At 40.0% G+C, this 25,655-nt stretch overlaps 3 protein-coding genes across 4 annotated transcripts in view; 1 reads left to right on the forward strand and 2 right to left on the reverse strand.

Moving 5' to 3' along the window:
- Positions 1–300: 300 nt before the first annotated feature.
- Positions 301–9,283, reverse strand: gmfb (glia maturation factor, beta). Its single transcript, XM_069661576.1, is given in 9 exon segments — positions 301–3,969; positions 4,906–4,979; positions 5,441–5,523; positions 5,752–5,801; positions 5,967–6,016; positions 6,308–6,404; positions 9,115–9,132; positions 9,135–9,172; positions 9,175–9,283. Coding segments are annotated over 9 exon segments (582 nt in total). The 5' UTR covers positions 9,275–9,283; the 3' UTR covers positions 301–3,897.
- A 1,453-nt stretch (positions 9,284–10,736) lies between these two features.
- On the forward strand, positions 10,737–20,053 carry lgals3a (lectin, galactoside binding soluble 3a). Of its 2 annotated transcripts, none has more exons than XM_069662453.1 (6): positions 10,737–10,873; positions 11,283–11,300; positions 11,384–12,100; positions 13,769–13,857; positions 14,740–14,896; positions 18,922–20,053. In XM_069662453.1, the coding sequence occupies exons 2-6, from the start codon at positions 11,286–11,288 to the stop codon at positions 19,075–19,077; spliced, it is 1,134 nt and encodes a 377-aa protein (XP_069518554.1). In that variant the 5' UTR covers positions 10,737–10,873; positions 11,283–11,285; the 3' UTR covers positions 19,078–20,053. The 2 variants fall into 2 exon arrangements, with proteins under 2 accessions (XP_069518554.1, XP_069518555.1); XM_069662454.1 differs by lacking the exon at positions 10,737–10,873 and adding an exon at positions 10,905–10,978.
- A 2,653-nt stretch (positions 20,054–22,706) lies between these two features.
- LOC138591638 (protein NLRC3-like) overlaps positions 22,707–25,655 on the reverse strand; it is a 54,275-nt gene continuing 51,326 nt past the window's right edge. Inside the window, exon 9 of the mRNA XM_069662284.1 lies at positions 22,707–23,930. Within this exon, the coding sequence (XP_069518385.1) occupies positions 23,915–23,930 (16 nt within the window). The 3' untranslated portion in view covers positions 22,707–23,914. The remainder of the gene's footprint in view (positions 23,931–25,655) is intronic.

Below are 25,655 nucleotides of genomic sequence, written 5' to 3' on the forward strand. Positions count from 1 at the left end.
TAAATTGTATTGTCTCTGTAATACAAACTACAATCTTTTGTCCTCACAAATTATTAATTATATAGTTAAAAAATAAAAGGCAGGCTGTAGGTATATAACATAGACATGGGCTACATATGAACATGCATTAGCAATACAGTATACTAATATTTATTTATTCTGGAAAAACAAGGCTGCTGTTTAATCTTTCATTGAAACATACATCTTCAAAAGATTCCGGTTTATCAGGTCAATGCTGGACTACTTCTGAAAAATCTCCATGTGTAAGTTTGAAAACAGCAGTCTCTATAAACCAGAGGGTTAAACATCACGGTCATTTTATTTGGACAATAGACATTTTATAAAGTATGGGAAAATACAAATATCTCAAGGTTCACTTATGCTATGAGGCAGTTGGTTATGATACACGTCTCAGGTGTGTTTTTATTAAAAAGGAATGGAAATAGAAGAGTAGGTATTTAATCAGAGAGGACACCAAGAGCAAAAAACACAGTTTTACCTCCAGGAGGGAAAGCTATTAGATAACAGGACATAACTAGATACAAGGCTCAAAGTCAGAGGGAACTAGTTGACCTTATATTGGGGAGTCTGTCCATCGATTATCAGAGTACTGTCAGTATATCAATCAGTCAGAAAGAGTAAGAACACAGCCAAGGCCAGATTTTTAGGAATTTGTGTGCAAATACATAGTACTGTTAAGTCTAATTAATTAACTTAATTTGAAATATTCTGCAAAGAACACATGCCAAAGAGCAGCACTTCCTTGAATATGTCATAAAGAAAATTATGAATACTTTTCGGACACACATTTAAGCATGCAATTCTTTTACAGTAGCTTTCCACATCTGAGAAGTTTAAAAAATGAGTTTTAACACAAGTATGTTTTTATGTTCACATGGAGACAACACAAAGACGTGTCGGCGTCAGCCTGTCTCGCTTTTGTCAAAACAAACGATGTCGCTCAGTCAGAAGACGTTCTTGGTTTCAGATTGACTGCGCTTATTTGAAAATGTACCACAAGTTTTAGACGAGTTTTACAGGTCGTAGTTTCATAAAACGCCTTTAACCCATGAAGGACATTGCACAACTTCAGCTCAAGTAACAGCAGAAACCATTAAGTAATGTTTACGTGCTACAGCAGCAGAATACCAAGCTGACAGTGTAAATATTAACTTCCATGCCATCAGTAGACAGTAACCCAACTTGTTTCAGTAACACCCCGTTGTTCCTGTCGGATTAACCCCTGACACGTAAATGATTCATGTCCAACAACTATAAATGATTTACATACAATGGTGTGATAGTGCGTACATATCTTTCATTTCGATCTCTATAAAAAGTTTCTAGTATGAAATATAACCAAGATTAAAGAGAAAAAACATGTCTGTTGGACTTTTAAGATCAGGAAGCTCACATAAAAATGAGTGTCTTAAAACAACCTTTAACCTTTTCCAATTATCTTTTATCTTTCCTCACACATCACATTTGAGTTAAGTTGTTATTTTGGCCTCATGATCTTTTACAACAGACGTAAACGAGACAAAAAAGAATACATTTAAGACAAGGCATTGGTATGGTAGACTTAGCAGTATGACATCATACACGAGGTGGTGATAAATCAGCCACAGTCCTCAGTTTCAACATCGGAGACAATGTGGAGTTTATTTGTGCCTATCTTCTTATTAGGGCCGAGCCAAGTTACACAGAAAACTTCCATCAGAATTAAGCTAATCACATAAAACAAGTCTATAGCACCAGAAATATGATTTTATGCAGCTTCTAGTGTCTTGTGCTGCTCACCCTGCTGCTCCTTTAAGTGTCAGCAAGTGGTTTTGGAGTTTTTGTTTCGGATTGGCTCAAACGCTGTTTTAGAGTTTTTCAACAGGAAACTAAGAACTGTCACTTTAAGGCATGAAACAAAAAGCCCAATACACACAGAGTCTTGGAAAGTGACATAATTATGTCGTTTTAACTTCAGGAAATCAGATGCAAAATGAGCTTGAAGCTAAATATGAAGTTCACTTAGGCTGCACTAATGATTGTTTTCACTGGCGATTCATCTTTTATTTTCTCAATTCATCGATTAGTTGTTTGGTGTCATAAAAGGTGAAAAATCTGTGTTTCCTAAATCCAAAAATGTAAAGAGATTTAGTTTCCCTACACGGAAAGGAAACAGTAGATATTTTCTTTTTAGAAGCTGAAATCAGAGAAATGTGCCTTTTTTATTCTTAAATAATACTCAATACTCAAACCAATTAAATGATTATCAAAGTAGTTGGCGGTTAATTTCATATTTGACAACAAATCAATTTATTGTTGCAGCTCTGAAGTTTACTTTTGTCTTTGTTTCATTTCAAACACGTCACAGATTTTGCAACAGAAGACGACAACGTCAATACTTGTGGGATGCACTGATATTAACATATTTGCACGAAATGTGAGCTGCTGGCCAATCATGGCACAAATATCAGGATCCAAATGTTATATATTAGTCGACCCCTGCTCTGTATGGGAATGTGATCACCCCCTCATGCTGTCCTTTCTCTACCAAGTCCAAATATGAAGCACAACTGGCGTTTGGAGAAGTCACAGCCGTCATTCTCAAGGCTGCGACCACCACGAAGTGGCTTTACGTCAGAATGAAGCACAACATTCATCAACACTTATAACAGCACTAGCTATAATGCACAACATTAGCTAACAATCTCCCAAAGGAAAGACACGTTTAAACAGAGTAGCCCAGTCGAGTAAAAAGAGCGCAGCTAACGCCACCCTGTGTGCAGTGTTTTCAGGACTGTCATGGAGGTTTGTTGCCGGTAATAAAGTGGAATGTTTCAGAGGAAATATTGTTTTAAAGAAATTATATCATCGTAAGAAATATGCAGGGCAATGGCAGCAAACAGCTTTACCCATGAGTCACTGTTTTGTCTCCAAACAGAGACTAAAACATGTGATGTGAGGATGGACTCTGCAGTGTGATAAGCACCTCGAGGGTTTCTTGTTCCAGCGTGTTCGTGTGCACAGGAGAAGAGAAGCTATCATAAATAACCCTGCATTCACATGGTGGCATGGTTTCCCCAATTGTAATATTAAAGGTTGTAAAAATTTTGTTCTGAACAATTAAATATAAAACATCTCCTTTTTATCACCTCCATAAAGCTTGTGCCGCAAAAGCGACTTCCTGACTTGAAAGTCCACGGTTCCGAGAGCATGTGAATGCAGGGTTTATCAAATTGGTCTTAGTGTTATTTTTCTTTTATAGACTGGAGTGAAAGTAGAATTAAAATGCCCTGAAATGAATACTGAGGGAGAGACTCTAAACTGGTCTCTGAATTGTGGCAGGAAGTCGTTTTTTAACAACAAAAGGAAATTACTGCTATAAAGTTAATGCTTACGTAAACCTAAACACCAGACAAATCTAAAAGTAAAACTCCCGCAAATTATTAAACATAAAAAAACTGTGAAAACTACTTAAGGAAACAAAATCCTTTAACGTCCCCTGAATGAAGATGCTTAGGAAGGCGGATGTACTATCAATTTCTGTCCACTTTAAGAGCTATGGGAGTGTTAATTCAATACAGACACATTACTGGCACATGGAGAGATTGTTCGGGACTCAAAATCAGACCTGCGTCAAATAGTATTTCCAGTTTTAGCCTGACAGATGGGTGAGGTTTGGTTAGCACAGAGAAGAGTATACAAATTTTGTGGCACACTGACTTAGAATATGCCGTAAATTCTACCAACAGAGGCCTAAAACTGAGCACAGGAAGTATCTGCTGAGACTATTTCAATCAGGTCTGATACAAAGAGGAGGGAAACATTAACAGTGGTGTGTTCTCCCCAAGAGATGACACGAGTTGTGCAATCTGGATCCTCCTCACGTCCCCGAGCAGCTTAGCCAAAGAACCCAAGTTTCTCTCTGAGCCATTCCTCTGTTAGGTCCTCTGTGTTCCTGACCTCAAACACCTGCAAGAAAAAAAGAGGAAAAATAATTTCTTTTAACGCAACAGGATGCAGTTCTGTGGAAAGCTAAAACTGAATCTAACAGAAAGTTTTCACATTTCTCAACAACTGTTCATCTGAATGCCACTTTGTTGTTTCCATAACGTTGTATTTTCTTTAACTTATTGTCTCTTCTATGAACCGCTGACCCAAACAGCTCATCTGATACAGTGCGCTGCATGCACGCGTATACAGGACCATTGTGCAGAGTCAGGGCGGGTTCACACCAGTCTTGTTTAGCACGATTGAACCGTACCCTGGAGCGTTTGTCCCCTCGGTGTGGTTCGTTTATGTTGGTGTGAACAGCGCAAACGAACTCTGGTATGGACCAAACAATCGGACCATGGTCCGCTAGAAAAGACAGGACTCGGTCCGTTCCAATCAAACCACGGCCCGGTTTGATTCAATGATGGTGAGAACACAAACGGACTTAAAGCAGGACCGATACAGGAGGCAAACCAAAACCAAAAGCTGCTGCATGAACACAAACCAAACTCATGGTAAAATGCAACATTGAAACACTTTGGTCTGTGATTCGGCCCAAACAAACGGACTTCATGTGTTAAAGCTGTGTGATGTTTATATGTACGACTCTTTTAAGTGGCTAAAGTACGTGGTACTCCTGGCCTCGTCTGCAGCCGTGCTTAGCTTAGCTTCCGTGTAGGAACTCCGGCCGGCTTCTCCTAACAGGAGCCGCGCTGACTGTTACGTACCGTACAGAGGACACTTACTATTAATAAGCACCTCATACAACACCACTTCAAAAAACCCGAACTATCCCTTGAACACTTGTGCGGCAGATGTAAAAGAGTCTGTTACAGTCAGTGTTGCATTGATTACACCATAGTACAGCTTGATAATGACTAAATACTGGTGGCAGCTCACAGATGGCTCACTAACCTTCGACAATTCAGCAGTTTTCACCAGAATGTGTTTACTTCCTGCGTACATCATCTGCTGCTCCGGTCTGCAACCTGCTCAACACAAACACCAAATATATTATTAATACTTGAAGTATTTTTGGCCCAAAGAAAGAATAATTGAGTGAAACTTCTATTTAGTCAATGTGTGTTTTTTTTTCTACTCAAAACCTTCATTTGTTATTCAGTCCAAAAAAAGTGTAAGTGACTCAGATCATTATTAATTGATTTGTCAATTAATAGTATCTTCTTCAGTTAATATTCCAGTTGTGCTAACCCTAAACTAACTTCTATTTCTATCTGTGTGCAGACCGAGGATTATTTGTGTATCTTATCTTGGATTAATTCTCCTATATATTAATTTTCACACAAAATACAACCTAAAATCATGAAGGACCATCCAAAAAAATAGAGCCTTCCTCTCAGCTATCTACTGGATCTTTTGTGGCAGGCCATGCCTAACATTTGAGCAGTGGTGTTACATTCATTTAAAGGTATCTCCCTGTCGTTCTTACCTGCAGGACTGGAGAAGATGAAGCAGAGAGGATAGGAAACACGTCCGTCGTCATGTTGGTATTTATAACTGTAGACGATGAACGTTCCTGGTGCTAAAGAAACTTCACAGATTTCACAGCAGGAAGCAAAGCACAAGAATACAAAACGACTGACTTCCTAATCCACCTTTCACCATTCAAACAAAGATGCACGATTAAAATGCACATTAATGATATTCAAGAGGGTAAGAAGAGGGGAATAAATAATGCACCCATCAACGCTCACGAAGCTCACCAAAGCGTGCACTGCTATTTTTATATTCAAAGGATATCTGGGCTGTCTCTCAGGCAGCTCGTCCTTTAGATCATCAGGAGAAATATCCTTTAAAATAAAAAAAGATAATCAATTAACAGTTCGGTAACATAAAACAGCTAAAAGTCCAACACAAGTTTGAACAAAAGGTGATGAAATTTTAACTTATTGTTGTGTGATTTGACTTTTTGAATGTGAAAATTCAATAAATCTCATCCTATGACGCTAACTGACCTCATGTTCTTCCTCGAGAATGACCAGCTGTCGGTCTTTATCGATCTTCACTGAGAGGAAAAAAAACGAATCATTCAGCATCTGCACAGAAACCGTCAACATCAACAATACTTCAGAAAAACACAACTAAAAGAAAGCTATGATACATTTCTGCTCATATTTCCTTGAACAAGGTTGTGTGCGCGCCTTTGAGTCAGAGCCCGGGTCACACAAACACACGTGAAATACAATTTAGCAGCGACGTCTTGAGAGAAAGACGGAAAGGAGAACATGAAAAATGACATGATGTTAGACGGGGAATGATAAGACCTTATGAAAATAAAATAAAATGTGACACTCACTGATGATGGCGGCGTTATTGGTCGCCTTCCGGAAGCGGAAGGCCCTCAGCTTTTGAATCAGATCTTCGTCCACATCACAAACCACCAGTGATTCACTCTGAGGAACAAATACATCGATAATCTCTTTTTCGAAAATTCTCTTTTTGTGTGTCTTGAAAAAGTAATTCAAAAGACATTTATATTATATATTCAGCATAGATAAAATGTTTTTAATATTCTGAACAACAAATGTTGTTTTATGATGCTTTTATTCTGCAGAAACTCTAAGAAGTCAATTCTTTCACTTCCTCCTACTTCACACAAACATTTCCAAAACTTCTGCAAAAAAAACAAAGAAGAAGAAATAAAGATGTGAAAACCTCCTGCAGAGAGATCCTCATTACCGTTTCTCTGTGAAAAACCCACAAGATATATTTTTGTCATCCTTACCACACATTAAGATTAACATAACTTAACTGTGGTCCTTGTTAAACGCACAGAATCCATCTCTGTAAAGCCACATTTAAAACTAAACTAAAAGAGCTTTATCACGTCAGTATTTTATCTAGCAGTGAGTGGAAAACGCAAAAAATAATGACACTTAAAAAACAGGAAGAACTGTCACATAACTAGAAAGTGCTGCAGTGATGAACATTTGAAGTTTTTGTCATGTTTTTTGTCTTTAAAAGGAGAAAAAGGTTTCAGAGGGTTTATATGTTTATAAAACAGCTGCAGAGTCACAGACTGCAGCTTTAAATTGTGCATTTTTAAATTATCAAGCTGAATTTCGTCTCTGGCTTCATCAAGCCGTGACCTCCAGCAGGCGTTTGGGCAGTTTGCAGCCGAGTCTCAAGCGGTTGGGGAGTGAATCTCTGGGTCTTGATCACGAGTGAGGGTGAAATGGATCGTTAGATTGACACACAGGTTTGTGCACCATCAGCAGTAATGCGGCCGTTGTACCGGACTGTCTTGGTGAAGAGGGAGCTGATCTGTAAGGGAAAGCTTTTTATTTACCAGTCGATCTACGTTCCAACCCTCACCTGTGGTCGTGAGCTTTGGGTAGTGATCAAAAGAATGAGATCGCTGATACCAGCAGTCAAAATGAGTTTCTTCTGCAGGGTGTCTGGGCTCAGCCTTAAAGATAGGGTAAGGAGCTCAGACATCAGGAGGGAGCTCGGAGTTTAGTTCAAAACGTGATTTTGTAAGTGCAACCTTTACCTGTTTGTTACATATATTATTTCACCTTTGTTATGCGTTTCATTTGTATTTTTTGGTATTTTTTTGTTTGTATGTGAATTATTCTTTTTCTACCTTCTTCTCATTTTGTTTCACTTTTGTGATGTTGAAATGTTGATTTTTGCACAAATTAAAAAATAAAAATCTGCAGGAGTCCAATCTGACTGGCAGGCTTTGATCAGACAGAAAGCAATTCAGCAGTGTGAACAGGATTGTATTGGTGTGAACCTGTGTCACGTCCACACACAGCATTACATAACTGCACCACAAAGACAAAAACTCTTCAAGAGTCTCTGCAGAGACTTTCTGAATTCTAAAATTACACGTTCCTGAACAGATGGCTGGTGGGAGTCAGGATTTCACTGAGCTCAGGGAGAGATCTTCACAGATTAGAAAGAGGCTGGCGTGTCTGTGGTTGGGAATAAGGGAGTTTAAAAAAAAAAGAACAGGATGCAGAGGGAGCTGAAGAGGAACAGGCACGACAATAAAAGCCGGAGGTGGCCACAGGTTTACTTCTGGTTTAAATTCCTCCTGCCACTGACAGCCAGCGAGCTACTTTGGCAGCTAATCCATACAGGAAATAAGAGTCGGTTAACTTTCACTATCCGGTTAATTGATGCATCTTATGTGTAAGTAATTAAGCAGTAACTTCGACCAAATGTTTCTTAACACTAAAATGAGTCGAGCTGCCGTGACACGCAGTAAAAAGGAGGAAAACATTGTTCATCATGATATGAAAGCGAGCTAGCGTTAAGGCAGCACCCTCAGACCCAGACGTGTTGAAACAAGCAACTGGAACAGGAAGCCAGCTACTAGGGCCTTCAAAGTAAAAGCACACCTTGTCTGGACATTCTCGAGAACTGGAGCAGGAATCATATTTAATCCGGTACTTTCTTAAAACCTGTTGCTCTACCGCTGTGGTCAGATTGCAGCGGATGTATGACTTGCTAAATGCAGCAAAATTGCCACTCAATCAGGAAGTAATATAGCGTACAGGAATGAACCTTTAAGAGCTGAAATTATTGGTGGTGGAAGAAGTAAACAAGTTGTTTACAAAAATAAAAAAATAAATACGACAGTATAACACAGTCCACAACAAGTTAAGAATTTGACATTATTATATATATATTTGTTATCATTATTAAAGTTATAAATATGTAGTGTGAGTAGTATTATACTACTCTTTTGACCCAGATGGGGTGTCTTCCAACCTTTTATATGTTTGGTACTTTAATCTGTAATAAGGGATCAAAATTTCAAAAGCAGGTAAAAGCTCACATTTTATAGAGATATACTCCCATGAATAATATCACTTTAATCATAGTGTTCACCTCGCCTTCTTTCCTCGCCTGTACTTTTATTCTGAAATCTGCAGCCGGAAACGCCACATTTCTATTCCGGCTAGCTTGACAGAATGATACAACGGAGAGAGGGTGGAACTGAAGCTAGGCTAGCAGGCTAACGCTGGCAAATCTGCGACCTTACTTTTTCCTCAACATTCCCCTGAACTTCGCATCACGTTTAGAACACACGATTAAAAGGCAGGATCCAAAATGGTGGCCGCTCTTTGGCAGCATCGCTGAACGACTCACCATTGTTGTAGAGTTGAAAGAATCTCCCTGAAGCTGCAGCTGCTGCTCTGAATGTTCAGACGCTTTCAATGTTTTTTTTGTTTTTTTTTAACTTCACATCATCTTGTGACTGGTTTGACCAATCCCAAACAAGCGGCTCCCTCCTGCGAGAGCTGCTCATAAATCTCTCCTTCTATTGTTCTACAGCTTTAAAAACTAAATCAGTGCTGCCCATAGTCTGATTGAACAGCTGCTGCGCAGGAAGAAAATACTTTATGTCAATCAACTTTGCCGATAAAGGTTTTATGTACAAAATACTGTATGTCCCCATTTCTGATAAATACAATTATTACTGTAGATTAAATTACACAACAAAATGAGGTCCACCTTGAGAAACTGTAAAATACTTCTTACACATTAACGATTAAATATTTATCAATCTCTGAAAAAACATTTAATAATATATTACTAGTAGGACTTCATTACTAATTTAATTAATTTACTTCCGGCTGATAGTACGTCTGGAGTTTTATTCAGGTAAGATTTTGATTGCAGAATTGTAACATAATTAATTATTACCATAACTTTGATATAATAATAATAATAATAATAATAATAATACATTTCATCCGTATAGTGCTGTAAAAGGTACTCAAAGGCACTTTACATGAAAAAACAAAGTACAATACTTACAGTTTAAATACATATATGTATATAAAGGAAAGAAAAAGTTAAAATGACATAATTAGAAATCACATATTAAAAGTAGATTTAAATAGGTGGGTTTTAAGTGCGGTTTTGAAAGAGGGTTTTGAAAGTGAGAGAGAGTTTGTAAGATTTTATACTTTCTGACTTTATCAAAAAAGAAATTGTATCAGAGTCCAAAGTTAAGGGTCTGTGAATTCAAAATGTTTACGAGTAAAATAAAAGAAAGGGGGGAAAGGGGAAATATATATTAAAAAACCCCAAAACGGTTAAAATAAATCTAAAAAGTAGTAAAAGAAAATCACTTTGTTTATTTATACATTTATTTCTGACTTTCACAAAAATGCAGTAACAATCATATTTTCTTTTATTCTTTAAATAAATACTTTTAGTTTATTAGGATGTGAGTTGTGTTTGTGAATGTTTTCCGGAAGGCTCCCGCCCTTCAGAATACGTCATCTCAGAAGCGCTTGTATCTCTGCATTCACGTGCTCCTCGGATGCTCGGAGTTCCCAGGTTGGAAAGTCGTTCTTCTGACTTTAGTGTGTTCATGAATTTTAAGTCGTAATGTGGAACAATACTGACGCAATAAAACAGAAGATGTGTTACATTTAATTGCTCAAAACTAAATCAGGCAACTGTAATTGGACAGCAACTAACTGCTAAAACATAATACCGTTCTACAAAACAAATAAATGAATTAAAACGGTATTTTTATTTCACACTCAGCCAACGTTTCACTCTGGTCTACGTAATATGACGTCAAATACGTAAACTCGGAAAATCAGCTTCAAAAATTGGTTTTAGAGTCGTTGTTTAGACTCAGGGGAGCGTTCACGGTAATCTTCCCACTCGAAAACAAATTTTTCCGATTTTTCTGACACCACGTGAATGCTGGAATTGTGCTCGAGCGCGCACTTCCTTCCGGAGAGTTGTAGTTGAGAGAGCAGATCTGACGTTAGCTTGTAGTTCTATGCCTCGACAGGCTTAATTAGCTGGCTAACTTTGCGTCCACAGCTGGATAAATCATACCTTTTTTTACGTTTCATCTAAGAGGAGTTTTTCATCTGGCGAGGTAGCAGGAAATATGATATTTTTACCACTTACTTTCTTTTGACACCACGGCGAAAATATAAACAGACGAGCTAACGTCAACTAACAGTTAGCAGCTGTTAGCTAGGTTGGTAGCCAACTGTGTAACATCAGTTAATTAGATGTTTTGAAAACGATATCCTTGTTAAAATGCATCTGAAGTCAGTGTAGCGTCTGTATAGTGTGTGGTTATAATATTTCAGTGTGGTGCTGTTGAGACTTCACAGATGGATTTTGTTGATCATAAGTCAGGGATGGAAATATTTACTCTGCTATTACTCAGAGCCTCTGTATGACATACACTCCAGTGTTTGACAGCTTGTTATAGGCTAGCTGGTTGCTAAAACTTCTTAATGAAACTAATGTTTGTGTCTTATCTTGTTGTATTATAGATCATGGCAGATTTCTCGGTGAGTTCATAGGATTGCACAAATTGACATCATTTTATGGTTTACTGGCAGGCAGTGGTCACTTTCCCTTTCTTGTCTTGTAGCTGGCAGATGCCTTAGGAGACGACACCCCGAGCCAGGCAAAGAAAACAAGCAACATCAACCCATCTGTCCCGGCCAACAATCCTCCACCTCCTTCAAACCCAGGATGGCCTGGGTCAGCCCCAGGAGCTCCCACCCAGCCCTCTGCTCCGGGTGACTTCTCTGGTGGATCATCTGGTCCTGGAGCGCCTGGTCAGTTTCCGTTTCCCTCAGGTCCTGGAGCACCAGGGCAATATCCGGGACCTCCTTCAGCACCTGGTGGGTTCCCCCCTGGTCCTGGGATACCTGGACAATATCCACCTGCACCAGGAGCTCCAGGGCAGTTCCCCTCCAGTCCTGGAGCCCCAGGGCAGTTCCCTGGGCAGTACCCACCTGAAGGAGCTCCAGGACAGCTACCTGGAGGCCCTGTTCCTTACCCAGGAGGACCATTTCCATCTGGCCCCGGAGCCCCCCCTGGGCCTTATCCGAATGTGCCTTTCCCAGGAGGTCAGCCAGGAGGAGGAAATGGGATGTACGGACCAGGTGGTCCAGGTGCATTCCCCCCTCCAGCTGGTCCTGGATCTTTCCCTGCATTCCCTGCTGGAGGCTTTCCCCCAATCCCCTCTGGGTCATGGGGACCACCTGCAGGTGGAGGCTTCCCTCCTGCCCCTGGCCCCTTTGGTCCTGGCCCTGGGCCTATGGATCCTTATGGTGGGCCTGCCGCTCCAGGAGGCATGCTGGTGAGTAAAAGCACTGTTAACAATTGAAGTTGTTACGCTTGCTTGCTGCATTTCCTCGCTGTTGTTTTACCGCTCTGGTGTGGAGTGGAGCATCTCTCTGGAGGAGGTGGTCTTTGGGATTCAGGGTGGGAAAACTAAAACCAGCTAACTGTACGTCTTTCCTTCCAACCTCTTCAGCAGGTCACCTGCTGTCATCTAGACTTGATATTCTACTCAAGTACATGGTTTCTTCTGAAACGGTGATTCCCAAAAATAGTCATTGTAACTTAATACTATTATAGACAAATCAATTATATACTATTTTTTATTTCATTACATAAGAATAAGTTGTAAATATTTACGGAATAAAATCAGCCTGTTCTAAGTAACATAGAGTTGACATTGCATAACGTTCGGCATTGCAAGAACTAGTAATGATAACATTGGTTAAAAAGAGTTGCTTTTGGAATCATCAGTCATTGATAAAAGTTGGATAAATGGACTTTTGAAGTGGCTACAAGGTTCAAAATACAGACAAAAGGCAAGTGACAAAAAAAGGCTGACTCGTCTCAGTGAAATTATTATTAAAGGCAAGGTGGCTATTTCTTTGTTACTGTATTGGTATCTGCAGTGGGAAGTGGTACTTGGGAAATGTGGTACGGCACAATTTGATACTTGTGATACATTCTGTGTGATGGATTTGGTGTCTGCTAAAAGCTGCTGCTGCTGGAAAAGTCAGTTTTCTTCCTTGGTGGTAATAACTGCAGGATGGTGAATTTTCAGGGAGGGCTGCATTTGGATTACTTCCTCTTCTGTATCCTGGCCTCTGCTGGGCTGCAAACATAATGTATAAATTAACACATTCAAAAATAGTCATGAAAAATGTATTCTTGTCTTTCAGCCCAGATATTACCCACCGTATAAATGAAAACAATGAACGACACTTTTCAGTCGGACAAGGACGTCACTTCCAGAATCACCACATGGTTTGATTAGGCTGCATGAAGATTTGTGGCGAAGACCAAATATATTTACAGTTAGGGTTTCTGCTCCACCTGCCTGGGGGATGTGTTGTTTTTACTAAGTGCAATATGATTTTAAATGACATTTTTCTAAATAAAAAAATCATGATTTCTCTATTAAAACACTTTAATGTTCTCTATAAAATCTCAAGTTGATTATAATTTGTAAGTTTTTCATTATTTCCACATTTCTTTGTCACTTTTGTACAAGCTTGTTTTGTGTTCTGTCATGTTGCATCAGAAGTTTGTACAGTCGATGCCTTGTTGAAGTAAAAATGTTAAAAACTCCAGATTTAACTTTTTCTCGTCATTGTGTTGACTAATCTTTGTGAATTGCGTAACAGTGTGGAGCTAAATGAGGCAGATGTTGACTCATTGGGGCGTTGCATTAGGAATGTGGGCAGGGTCAGAGTTATGGATAATGTTTAACTAAATGTTCCCCCTTTATGATATGAGCTGTAAATGACCAAGTTCAGAGTATTAATATGTGAGCAGTTAGATTTCTGCCTTCTGGGATATAAACAGGTTAAAACTGCTTCCATTTGTGTGTTTTTGTTGACTAATAAACACAGTTAATCATAATATGGCATTATGCATTTCTTTAACTGTATTTCTATAAAGATTTAACATATTGTTCTTATTAATACAATATCAATATTTCTTGCAGATGATGCCGTATGATCTCCCGCTTCATGCTGGAATTTTGCCACGACTTGTAATCACAATAGTTGGGGAGCCCGTTCCAGGTGCAGACAGGTATGAACATTCACCCTCCAGTGCTGCTCTCCCTGCTGCTCCCTGTGTGAGGAGCTGATCACATGGATACTCTATAATAAACCTGCATCCATCCTAAAAGTGATCATGACTGAATCAAAGCAGTGTTATTTGAATTAAACACAAGATGCCTAATAATGATAAGGATAAATAAGCGTAAGCGCTCAGTGAAGAAGCCCCTCCCCTTGTGCCCTCATCCCAATACTTATAATTAACCGACCACATGACCCTTATTGGACCTTAGTGGTCACGTGTTCAATTTTCTGACAAGTCTACTTTTAATTAATTATTTGATGCTGTAAAAAGGGGGTGGGGCCTCATGATTGACAGCTCTGTTGACAAATGGGGCTCCTGCAGCGTTCTGTTCCCGAGAAGCAACAGTTAGGTCCGGCGTCCTTGAACCACCCCCCTCCATGCTAGCTCTCACCGCCCATCACACCCACACGCAGAACTTCTTTGTGCTCTCACATCCTTATGTAGAAAACACAACTATTGCTGGTTCCACTGACATTATTTCATTCATTTCCTCTGCAGTGACTTCATAAAAGACATCCAGAAGTTTCAGGTCGATTTTTATCAAAACCAGGGCAGGAAAAATCCTGCCTGGGCCCTTGAGTATGTTGTAATGTGAGGGGTTAACAGATCAAGTCTTAAACCCCTTGAGTCGCTCTTTCACTCATCAGAGCTGTCCCAACACTTTCACACTTTACACTCGTTAAAAAGCAGAGCAGGACCACCAATGACTTTCACTAAACAACTGTGACAGGATATTGTTCTCAGTGAAAATGAGGCTTTTGTTCTCCTTAGTGAAAATACTTTCTAATTAGTTTTCAGCAGCACTCAGTAATCATCTTTTTCTTGCAGGTTCCAAGTTGACTTCATCAAAGGTTCGGATGTCGTCTTTCACTTAAATCCTCGATTTCATGAGCAAACTATCGTCCGGAACTCCAACCTCGGTGGATGCTGGGGCCCAGAGGAGCGAGAAGGAGCCTTCCCGTTTGTTCACGGATGCCGCTTTGAGGTAAAAGTTTAGCGTAATGGAAGTGTAGCTACAGTAAGATTGGGTAAAAATTTTTGCTGCAATGTAGGATCATTTTTATTGTCCATAATTTGTCAATCATTTGCTTATTATAAAATGTTGATTAGTGTTTCCCAAAGCCTAAGATGACGTCCTTTTAATGTCTTGTTTTGTCCACAACCCATACATACTGTGTATACATAGTTTACTGTCATACCAGAAAATATCCCCTTAAAAGGAGCTGGAATCAAACATTTTATTAACTTATTTTCTTCAACGATTACTCTGACCGAGTTTTAGTAGTTGAAAACAGATCAAATAATCATTGCAGCTCTGGATGACATGCAACAAAGGTCCTGGATTGAACCAGAGATGTAGGAAAACCTTCTTTATCTTCATTATCAGGACTTGGACTTTGGTAACCTCACATAATTCCCAGCATGCCTGTGTCCAACTTTGACCTGACGCCCATTCACGTAACCTCAGATACATAGGAGAAGACGGGAGAGCTGTGAGCGTTTGAACACAGGACAAGCTGAGACAAGTGTATAGTAACAGTCGGTTGAGGGTTAAAAATAATGTGGATTTCAATTTAAACAGAATATGTGTTAACGAAGGGTTGAACCATCTTTAACTGTCACAAACTTTGACTTTATTTAATGTAAATTCTTTATTTTGGAACAGCAGTTTATATTCCAAAGTAGTGAGACAAATACAGCATCATGTCCTCTGCTGACCTCAGAGCGTCTAAGATTTTAGAACTGAATACATCAAAAGTAAAGAAAGTGTTGAATCAAACCTGGCGCCTACTTATACAGAGTGTTACAACCCTTTCATGTCTGTAAAGGTGGAACTTAAAGGGCAACTTAGTAACAACCTAAAAAGTTCTTTAAAAAAGTCAACAGGGTCTCAGAGGTCAAAATAAGAAACAATTAACAATTACTAGAAAATAAAAACTCTCAAGCTAAAGAATGAAATGAAAAGACAATTATTGGCTCACGAATGAGGAAGGAGAAAATATTATATTATATATTATATTATAAAAAATTAAAGAGAAACCCTTCACGCTTTTTTCCACCTAGATTTATTTTAAGATATTACAAGGCTGTGTTTAATACTTGATTCTGATTGATTCATTCCGGCATTGCGAGGTCTGCTATTTCTCACTAACAGACTGTTGCTATGAAGAACAGACCGTTGCTAGGGATGCGGCTTTAATCACATAAACCGGAGGATTAACTGTAATCATATCAATCCGCCGAAAGAAGTCCGGTAAATTTGACGTCAGTTTGTTTACAGAGGAAAAAAAGAAAAGAGACAAAAGAGCAAGAGAAAAACAATAAAGGTTAAACGAGTAGAAACTGAAAGCTATGACCGAGAGATCTATAAAACACAGGAAGTAAACATTAAACAGAACACAGTGTGGGAGACGGCGGTGTTTAAAGACGGTGAATGGAAAAGAACATGTGAACAGACTCTGACAGAGACGAGACAGCAAACCTCCATCAGGTGCTGCGCTGATTCCTGCGGCCTGTTCACCGTGTCTGACTTCACCTTCAGAGGAAACAGCTAGCTTAGCTCATTTTAAGAAAGCTACAGAGTTAACCGTTGCTATGGACGCAACTCTCACTGTGAGTGTTACTATTTTTAAATGAAAATATAATCCTTTTTAAATTAATAAAATTTCCAAATCAACATTTGTTATCAAATAATTGATTTTGTAAGTGAATAGCAGCATAATAACAATGTGTAATGTGCATGTTGCGATCGTGGAGGAAACCCCGGCAGGGTGAGAGAAGACCTGCTCACCCTGAAGGTGTTCCATTCCGCGATAACAACCTGCTCACCATACATGAACCCTTACATAACACAAGCTTAAGAGATACTTATGTTCTCCTACAAAATAAAATGCCTCACAATTATAAATTATAAAGCTTGTATGTGTCTTAAAAAGGCGTTGGCTAAGGGTGCTAAAGAAGTCATTACAACAACTGTAATATTGTAGTTTGATTAAGCCTAGCATTAGCATTCTATTTCTAGCGGCTGCATTTTTCATGTGGTGTCATATTTGAAGATTATCTTAAAGCACATAACCTGTAAATATAAACTTTTGTCCATCACGGACTTAATTTTCTGCAATAATCTTAAAATCCAGAAGAAAAATCCTGTTGGTTTCACATCGAGGGAACCAGGAAGATTCTTACTTCCATGTTGGCATGACTATGATAAAGCTAAATGTCTAGATAAGGACACCTGTCTGAAGTTCATATCCACTTCATTTAATGATCTCCACCTGCTCAGCCAGCCATGCAGGAGGGGCAGAGAGGCAGCATACGCTCACATTCAGGTTCACACCAGATACTGAGCTTGGGTGTAACCCTCATTTAGTGTTTCATACTGGAGCATTAGTCATGTCTAAATACTATGATGTTACTCCTCGGCTGCAGTTTAAATCATTAAACATGGCTGCTTGTGAAACATACTTTGTGCAGGGGACATTTAATATTTAGGAATATCTGATGTTTTTCTTTGTTTACCTGATTGAAAAAAAAAGGTATTTCAACAATTTATGTCTCACAGTCATGTTAAAATATAGACTGACTGATTAGAAGTGCAGATTCTATGGCTCAGCAGGCTTATCATCCTCAGTTATTACACATAATTTTAGGTTTACTAGTCACAGACGGCTGAAAAGTCTTGTGGCCGCAGGGCTTCAAACAGCGACATCTGGCGGTTAAACAAGCGTACAGCAGCTCGTCAAGACTGGGGTCAGACCACCACAGCCCACTGATGTTAATAGTTTAAGTCTTTAAGATTGTTTGTTGTTATTAAATTAGAATATTTTTCCTCTAAAGCGATTTATTAAATATTTGAGATTGTGCGTTAAATGTAGAATATTTTTGCTGACTTTTTCGTGTAGTTGTCCGACCAAACAGTGCAAAACCCCCAAAATAGTTTTTTGTTTTATCATACTTAGCAAAAAAACAAAAAAATAGCTCTTAAGAAGCTGGAACCTCTCTGTGCTGTTACTTTTATTCCATTTGCATTCACAAAGACTGCATCAAATCCTGCTAATGAAAAATAATAGTTCAAGGTATAATCAGTAGGATTTTTCCTCGCCCTTTGTCAACAACACATTCAAACTGGGCTCCTCGTCACCAGAATCTCACTCTCTTGTGGGAGAACACGCCCACCCCGAGCTAACGCTGACAGCATCACGCTTACCTTTGCACTAGCATGCTTACCGTCGGTTAGCTTGTCCTACCCGGTTTGAGGCACCTATCTGTCCAACAGAAAGAAGGCCAACTCTGCATCGCTCTTTGGCCATGATCGCCGGTCTGAATGGGGCCCAGTTGCTAATTTGACTCACACACTCACCTATGACCTGTACGCTGTGATTGGCTCAGGGAGCCACGACAGCGCCCCTCCTGAAAACGTCCCGTGCAAAACAACAGAACAGATGCAGAGGGAAGGGTCTCACAAGGGTCTGCACACACACACACACACACACTCACTCACACACATGTATAGAGGCCCAGAAGTGATGATTTATGTATTATATTTGTAAAAGTCTATATGTTATTTTTCTTGGGAAATCCTACTTATTATACCTTTTTTAAAGAAGCAAAAGAACCTTCTTTCCCAAACCAAAAAGGAACAAGAGCAAACAACAGAAGCAGGCTGTTTTGTCCAGGCAAAGATATTTAAATTAGAATTAACAGCAAATATTTACTTTTTCAGAAGCTTGAAGCACGAATATTTTTTCATTTTTTGCTTGAAAGAAAAGACTTAATGACCTTTGATATTAATCTATTAATTGTTTCAGCTCTACTTGCATCACCCATGATAATGACTATTTTGCATTTAACCCTTTAAATTTTATATTTCACTAATATCTAAAATGTTATCTTTGCATTAATCGTATTTCTGGCACTAGAATCTCCTTTTGAGTTTCGTCTCATCTTACTATAATCATAAATCATAAATCGTCTTGTTGTGTCTAAACTTTCCATCTCTCTCTCGTGCAGCTGAAGATCTTGGTGGAGGAGGACATGTTTAAAGTGGCGGTGGACGGGACTCACCTGCTGGAGTACGAGCACAGAGTGGGCGGGCTGGAGGAAGTGACCCTGCTGCGGGTCACAGGAGACATCGTGCTCTACAGCGCGGCCCCGAGCATGATCTGAACCTGAGGGCTGCTAAACCACACGATATACACAAATACCCGGATGGAGTTTTTGAGGCACAATAGTCAGCAAAGTGCAATCTTTGCTCGCCTGACACATTTATTACAGAGCAGATAGCAAATTAATCCAGGTCTCTACACTATAATCTCTTTATTTTTAGTTTTACCAGATGACATCTCATTTTATAGTCACTCACAATCCAATAGATTTTATGACATGAAGGTTTCAGAGCAGTGAATGAGATAAAGTGCATCCAAGGAGGAAGGAAATACTAATTTATACATGAAGAAAAGACTGCAGGCCCAACGAGATGCTGTATTTTGTTTACAGTATGTTTATTATTCTGTCCTTTATATCAAATAAGCCTTTGTAATGCATGAGAGTGTGCTGCTGGTCTCCTTTTCCCCGCCTCACTGCTGGCCTGTTAACGTACATTAAAGCTAAGAATGAAGTTTCTTATTTATACGCAGAGCTCCTCCCTCCCTTCAGTATTAATCCTCCTGTCAGACTGGAGGGACGAGTAATGATTAACGAATTATGATTTCATGTTGAAGTCAAATCTAAATGTGACTCTAAAACTAAAGAGAAAAAATCAGAGGAGGATGTGGGGCTCTTATTTTGTTGCCAAAGATTATGGTGGTACAGTATTTTGAGGTATAAATATAGGGCAACAAACAAATAATGACTGAAAAGGCTGTTTGAGTCAGAATATTGTACACTTTTCATGAGCTGCCTGTTGAAATAATAAATGCTAGTTTCCCTGTTGCTATTCTTTATTTTGCACAAAATCTTATAAAGGTCATCCTCTGTGATGGACACTACCACTACCACACTACCATGGCCCCACCAAACTTAATCACACAACACTTTAGACTAATGCCGCTTTCCCACTGGTCAAAAACCCTGCTAACACTCGCCTTTTTTGCTAAGTGGGAAAGGTTACAATCAGCATTCAGACCTGTGTCAAATGACTCTGCTGTAGACCCGGGTAATTATCGCCTCGACTCCGATCGGCATTGATGGGAACACAAACCCACATTAATCTCCGCCCCCTTTGCGGTGCGATGCTATGCTCCATCGGTAACTTCTGTGACTCCTCGTCATCTCAGCTACAAATTCTGCCCGTCACATCGGTCCAAATTTATCCGCCGAGTTTGATAAACAGACTGAATGAGTAAGAGATACAATAAAGACCTAACCAACCGTAATATCTTCACTGTTTACTCATCTCTATTTACAGATTCTACATAGTGGAACAGTCTGCATTGTAGAAGTACTGCCCACTACATACTCAAACAGTATGTACTGCATACTGCCTACTAACCTGACTATTAGGATGCCGTACACATCAAACTCAGAGCCGTCTTCTCCGTATCACGTGACTTTATCGTTTAAGTATGTCCGGTCTGATCTCCGGTCCATCTCCGCCATAGTGGAAGCTAAATAGCCGCAATGCATTTTGGGGCGGTTGAGTACAACCAGTGAGCTCCCGTCTCATACTCAAACATCCGGGCCTATCTAGTATACATCTGGGCATTTCTCACATACACAAAATTGCATACCATGAGATGGGAACGCTCGACACACTCAATTTTACATCACGGTTAGTATGATAGTATGCGGTTTCGGACACACCCATATTGATCAATCACTTATCATTAGGCTGCGGCGTATGCAAGAACAACAGTCCGTGAGGAGAGCAAACGCAGGCGGAACGTGATCCGCCGTACTCCCATTCTGGCTCCCATCAGCCATCTGATGAAGATTTAGTTCCTAATTAATCTCTGTAAACAGACATCTGCAGCAAGTTCAGCGAACAATCTGTTCTAGATCTAAAATTTTACTTGAGATGAATTCCCTTGACGCTGTGTCATGAAAGCCTTTCAGATTTCCCGACTTCCTCGAATGCATCAGGTCGATCCGACCTCCGTTCAACAAACGAGCATTTTAAATGTTTTCTTCTCCTCTTGACGACAGACCTGACAAAGCTTGAATTTTTACTTCTTACAAATCTGCACCATGATGTTGAAATTTCGGCGACGGTAAGACCCGTTAATAACGAGTAAATCACAAGAAAACGTTTTCTCTTTCTGTAACAACACAGCACGCGGAAAAGGAAGTCTTGACAGGAAGTCGTTTATCGCTTACCTCTCGGCACGTTCACCGGTGATCCCAGAGGCTGTATCGTCTCAGACTATAGTCGATTTGATCCGAAATTGCTGTTTAGTTTTTTTAATGAATAGATCAAGAGATTGCTGTTTACTATCCCTTTCTGTGGCGCGATTGAGACGTCAGATGGTGACGCGGCAGAAAGAGACCGGAAGGAGTATACTCCACTGGCAATGGGAAAAGAGACGATCGGTATCTAAGCGGGTCTTCCCAGGTCTGGCGTCAACGCGCTAATTTTGGTGGGGAAGAGAGGTATTAGATTTCAAGTATACATGAGGGGTGGAAGTTACAAAAATGAAATTATCTAAACAGGTGATGAAAATGAAGCGATACATTATGAAGTGATTTGATTAAACAGTTGGGATTTCATTAAAGCAGAGCCACGTTTCATCATTTCACCCGTCCAACATTCATCGTTTATCATCCACAACAGCAAATCTTCATTTATCATTTCAGGAAAGGGGCCTCAAAGAAGTAATAAAAATGGATGAATATCGATGTGGTTGTGAAATTAAAAATTAAGCGGTTAAAATTGATATGAATTGAAAAATATAGTGATAAATGATCAAGTGATTAGATAATCACTACCGTCTACAATTTAACATTAAGTCACTTAATTTTTCAATTCACATCCACCCCTCATGAGTAAATTCCTATTTCACAAACAGAAAAATTCTTAATCCTTATTGCCCCTGAGGGGAAATTTGTTTTGCAGCCAGTTAAAGTGAACATATAGGCACACAGACTCCTGTACAAAAAACATTTAAATACAAGTAAGCATGAAGGGACGACAGGACGCTGAGGGTATGTAAAACCGTCATTAAGAACATCTTGAGGAAAATGTTTCATCTACTGAAACAACAGATTCTAGGAGGAAAGGGTCTCAAACTCACCTTGCAGATTTTGAGGACACCAAGATGTCTCGAGCTTTGGATGTTGCGCTCTTAAAGAAGGTGCGACACAAATCTGTTCTAGTCTCCTACTGAGAGATTACTAAACCAGGTGATGATGGCAAAGGTAAGGACAGACTTTACAGTGGAGTTATAAAATAGTCATGAGTTTGCTGCTGACCTCAAACCAGTTGAGCTTCTGGAGGAAGTGCAGACGTTGGGCTTCTTTAAAGACTGCTTCTGTGTTGTCATTGAACGAGAGCTTGTTATCAAAAACAGGCAGGTACTTAAAGCATTCAACTTTTTCAACAGTCTCACCCTGAATTGCAGTCTGACTTGGTGTATAAGACCTCCTTCTAAAATCTATACGTCTTTAGTTTTACCTATGTTTAAGTTAAAAAGAAAAGTTGAAATAATCCACACACCGGGTCAGGTGCTGTGCCCCTCCCCTTATTACAAGTTTACTATAGCTGTGTCCCAAATCAGGGGATGCATCCTCCGAAGGACAAATGATTCCGTCACAGCGGCACGTCGAATTTCTATTCTTTCAAAGAATTTCAACAAATTGGATACGTTATTGAACATTTTTATGTGGCACATATTAAACTCAAGACATTAAAAAAACAAAATATCTGGAGGACTATCACCCTCAAACTATTACATAGCTGTTACTAAAAGCAATCGTAGTCTGGATGAACACTGACTCCACAGCAAAATGGAGGAATCATTGAATGAACTCGTATTTACCAAAATAACAAACAGAATTGCTGGTAAAATTAATAATGTTTGTATAAGTAACACAATAAGAGCCTGGGTTAAACTTACAAGAGCAAAACATATTCGAGAAATTGCAAAAGACAGGGACTTCAAGCCAAGTATGATAGACGATGCATTTAAATCATGTGCTGACAGGATTGACCAGGTTTAGTCAGATGATCAGATAACAGGACAGATTCCTTTGAAAACCTCTCAAACCTCTGCATAGCCTTCCACATGCTCAGTTTATAAATACTTACAAATAAAAGGCTACCTGATAAAAACAATGTGCTATCATAAAACTCTGAAAGGGATACACCTTCTGGTTACACACATAGCAAACACACATAATAAGCTGTAAAAATGTATTAGGACAGATATTTAATATTTAATAGCTAACTGGGAAAATGAACTTTATATAAATGTATCAGAGGAAGAATGGACAGATATGTGTAACACCACACGAAAGACAACCACAAAGCTTTTGGAGTTACATTTTTCAAAACATCCATCATACAATCAAAATATAATAAAGAAACCACAACCAGCCGCTGGCCCCAATAGGCCAACATCTATATGAATTACTATACCTACATGAGTTATTATTATAATTATTATTTTTTATTTTATATTTTTGGAGGAGCAGCAGGAGTGGAGGAGTCTCAGTGTGTCTGCAGAGACTGTGTAGAAGGACAGAGCAGCAGCAGAGCAGTCCACATACTGTGATGATACTCTGTCACAGCCAGAGGAACACACGGGGATGATGGTGGACTTTGTGTCTGACAGTGGAGCTGATCTCAGAGCAGTTTAGACTACAGCACCGAGAGTCGTCTCCACTGGGTGTGAGTCCTCTGTCAGTCACTGCTGGATGAAGCTCTCCACTCTACCTCCCAGTAACATGGCCCAGTCAGAGCCTCCACACACACGAGCTGATGCTGCTGCTTCACCCTCTGGATCATCAGGACACAGCTGATCCTCTGACAACACGACCATCGACCTGATCGCTCACACTCTGACAGAGATCAAAACGACCACGAGCTGATGAGAGAAGAAGACAGACAACAGAAGTCATACATCAGTGTTTACAGAGAGTCCCTTCATCAGCTGTCAGTCAGCGATGCAGCACATCCAGTTTAAAGACCAGCAGAGACTTCAGTCTGTTCACACCACAAGTCTTAACAGGACTTAAGTACACAGTGGAACTTCACTGCTCAGAGACCCTGAACGCATCATGACTGCAGCAACACGGACATATTCACTGCTCACTGTAAAGATGGATTCACTTCTCTCAGGATTCAAATCAGTTTCTCTGTGACAGTTTTTCTGGATAACGCCCGACGACGTGTCCGTTATCAGGAATCTGTGGACTCATGGAGGCCAGAGCCGCTAACACCTGAGGGTTTGACTAATACCTGGAACAGTCATTACAACCTAATAAGGTTCTTATGCAATAAAAACGGAAACAGAACAGGTCTCAGATTTGACCTGGAAACAGGAGATATTTTCTCTGTGAGCGAGAAAGCTAACGGTATGCTAGCAAGACTTAAAGTCAACAACATGATTAACAGTTGACATAAAGTAAATATCATTTGACATTAACAACAAGACTATGTAGCTAACCAGCCGAGTCATTGTCCCGAAATCAACATCAGGATTTGTACGAACAACTTTGTTTGATCATGAAGCCTGATGCCTCCACAGCTCTGTGTTTGTGAAATATATGAACTACACAGAATATGGACATATGACAGCATGACAGACAAGTTTATACTTTAAACGTGCGCTGAAATACGGACAGATCGCCACGTTATTGATTCAGGTACAGAGCAGCAAAACACACACATCTGTGTCATATCTGCTCCTCTCCTAACGTCCGTCTCCTCCCCGAGCGCTCATGATAACTCTGATAAACTACGCATGGATCACCTCCTGCTCATCTCATTCACAGCTTGTGGAGACGTATTTTATTCTTTAGAAAGGTTGTGCGCGGAAATACGGGAGCGATCGCGACCCTGTTGAGTCCGAGGCAGAGCCTGAGAACCACACACAGATCTGTGTCCTCGCTGCGCTGCAGGATTACAAACTGCTCACTGCTGGATCACATTGTTATAAATTCCACTAAACAGCTTGTAGATCACACTCTGGGTCATCTGTCTCTGTCCCGCGCCGTCTCTCCCTCTATTATAGTAAAGCAGTATTATATGTCATGTTTCTGTCATTATTATTATAATCGGAAGATCAATCAGTCCGGGGCCGTGCGAGGCTCAACCCCTGCACACGGGCACACTTTCCACATGTGTGCAGACGGTCTGGAGCCGTTACACGTGACGGGGATTATTATATGGACGAGCTGCTGGTGCGCGCTCGTCTAAAGAACTGAAGCTGCGTTACAGTGAGTGAAACTAGTGAACACCTGTCGAGTCTGGAGTTTACAATACGCTGTAAAAAGAGCTGCCCCCTCCTCTCCCTGCTCATCAACGATCTGTGCATGGAGCTGAGATCCGTCAGTGTGGAGCTCAGTTAATGCCTGAGAGCGCAGCACGGCGCAGCAGAGAGCGGAGGTGCAGACAGCTTCTCTTCACAATCAGACCCAAAACAAGAGCAAACTGCACGGAGCTGCCAAACTTCATGGGCGTGTTTGTGCTTGAATATCATCAGAGCAATTTGCTTTGTGAATGGAACCTTGAGACGCAGCAGATAGCGGGTGCAAATGATGCGCAGTTTATGGAGCTATCAGCCCCGTAATTCATTCTTAGTGAATTC

The sequence above is a fragment of the Semicossyphus pulcher genome, unplaced genomic scaffold (assembly GCF_022749685.1).
Source record: "Semicossyphus pulcher isolate SPU_LCO1_2020_fin unplaced genomic scaffold, fSemPul1.0.p SCAF_14, whole genome shotgun sequence".
NCBI lineage: Eukaryota > Metazoa > Chordata > Actinopteri > Labriformes > Labridae > Semicossyphus > Semicossyphus pulcher.

Coding starts and splice junctions, on each gene's coding strand:
- lgals3a (XM_069662453.1), top strand. Junction 12,101..13,768: donor CCGCTCCAGGAGGCATGCTG/GTGAGTAAAAGC, acceptor TATTTCTTGCAG/ATGATGCCGTATGATCTCCC. Junction 13,858..14,739: donor CCCGTTCCAGGTGCAGACAG/GTATGAACATTC, acceptor TTTTTCTTGCAG/GTTCCAAGTTGACTTCATCA.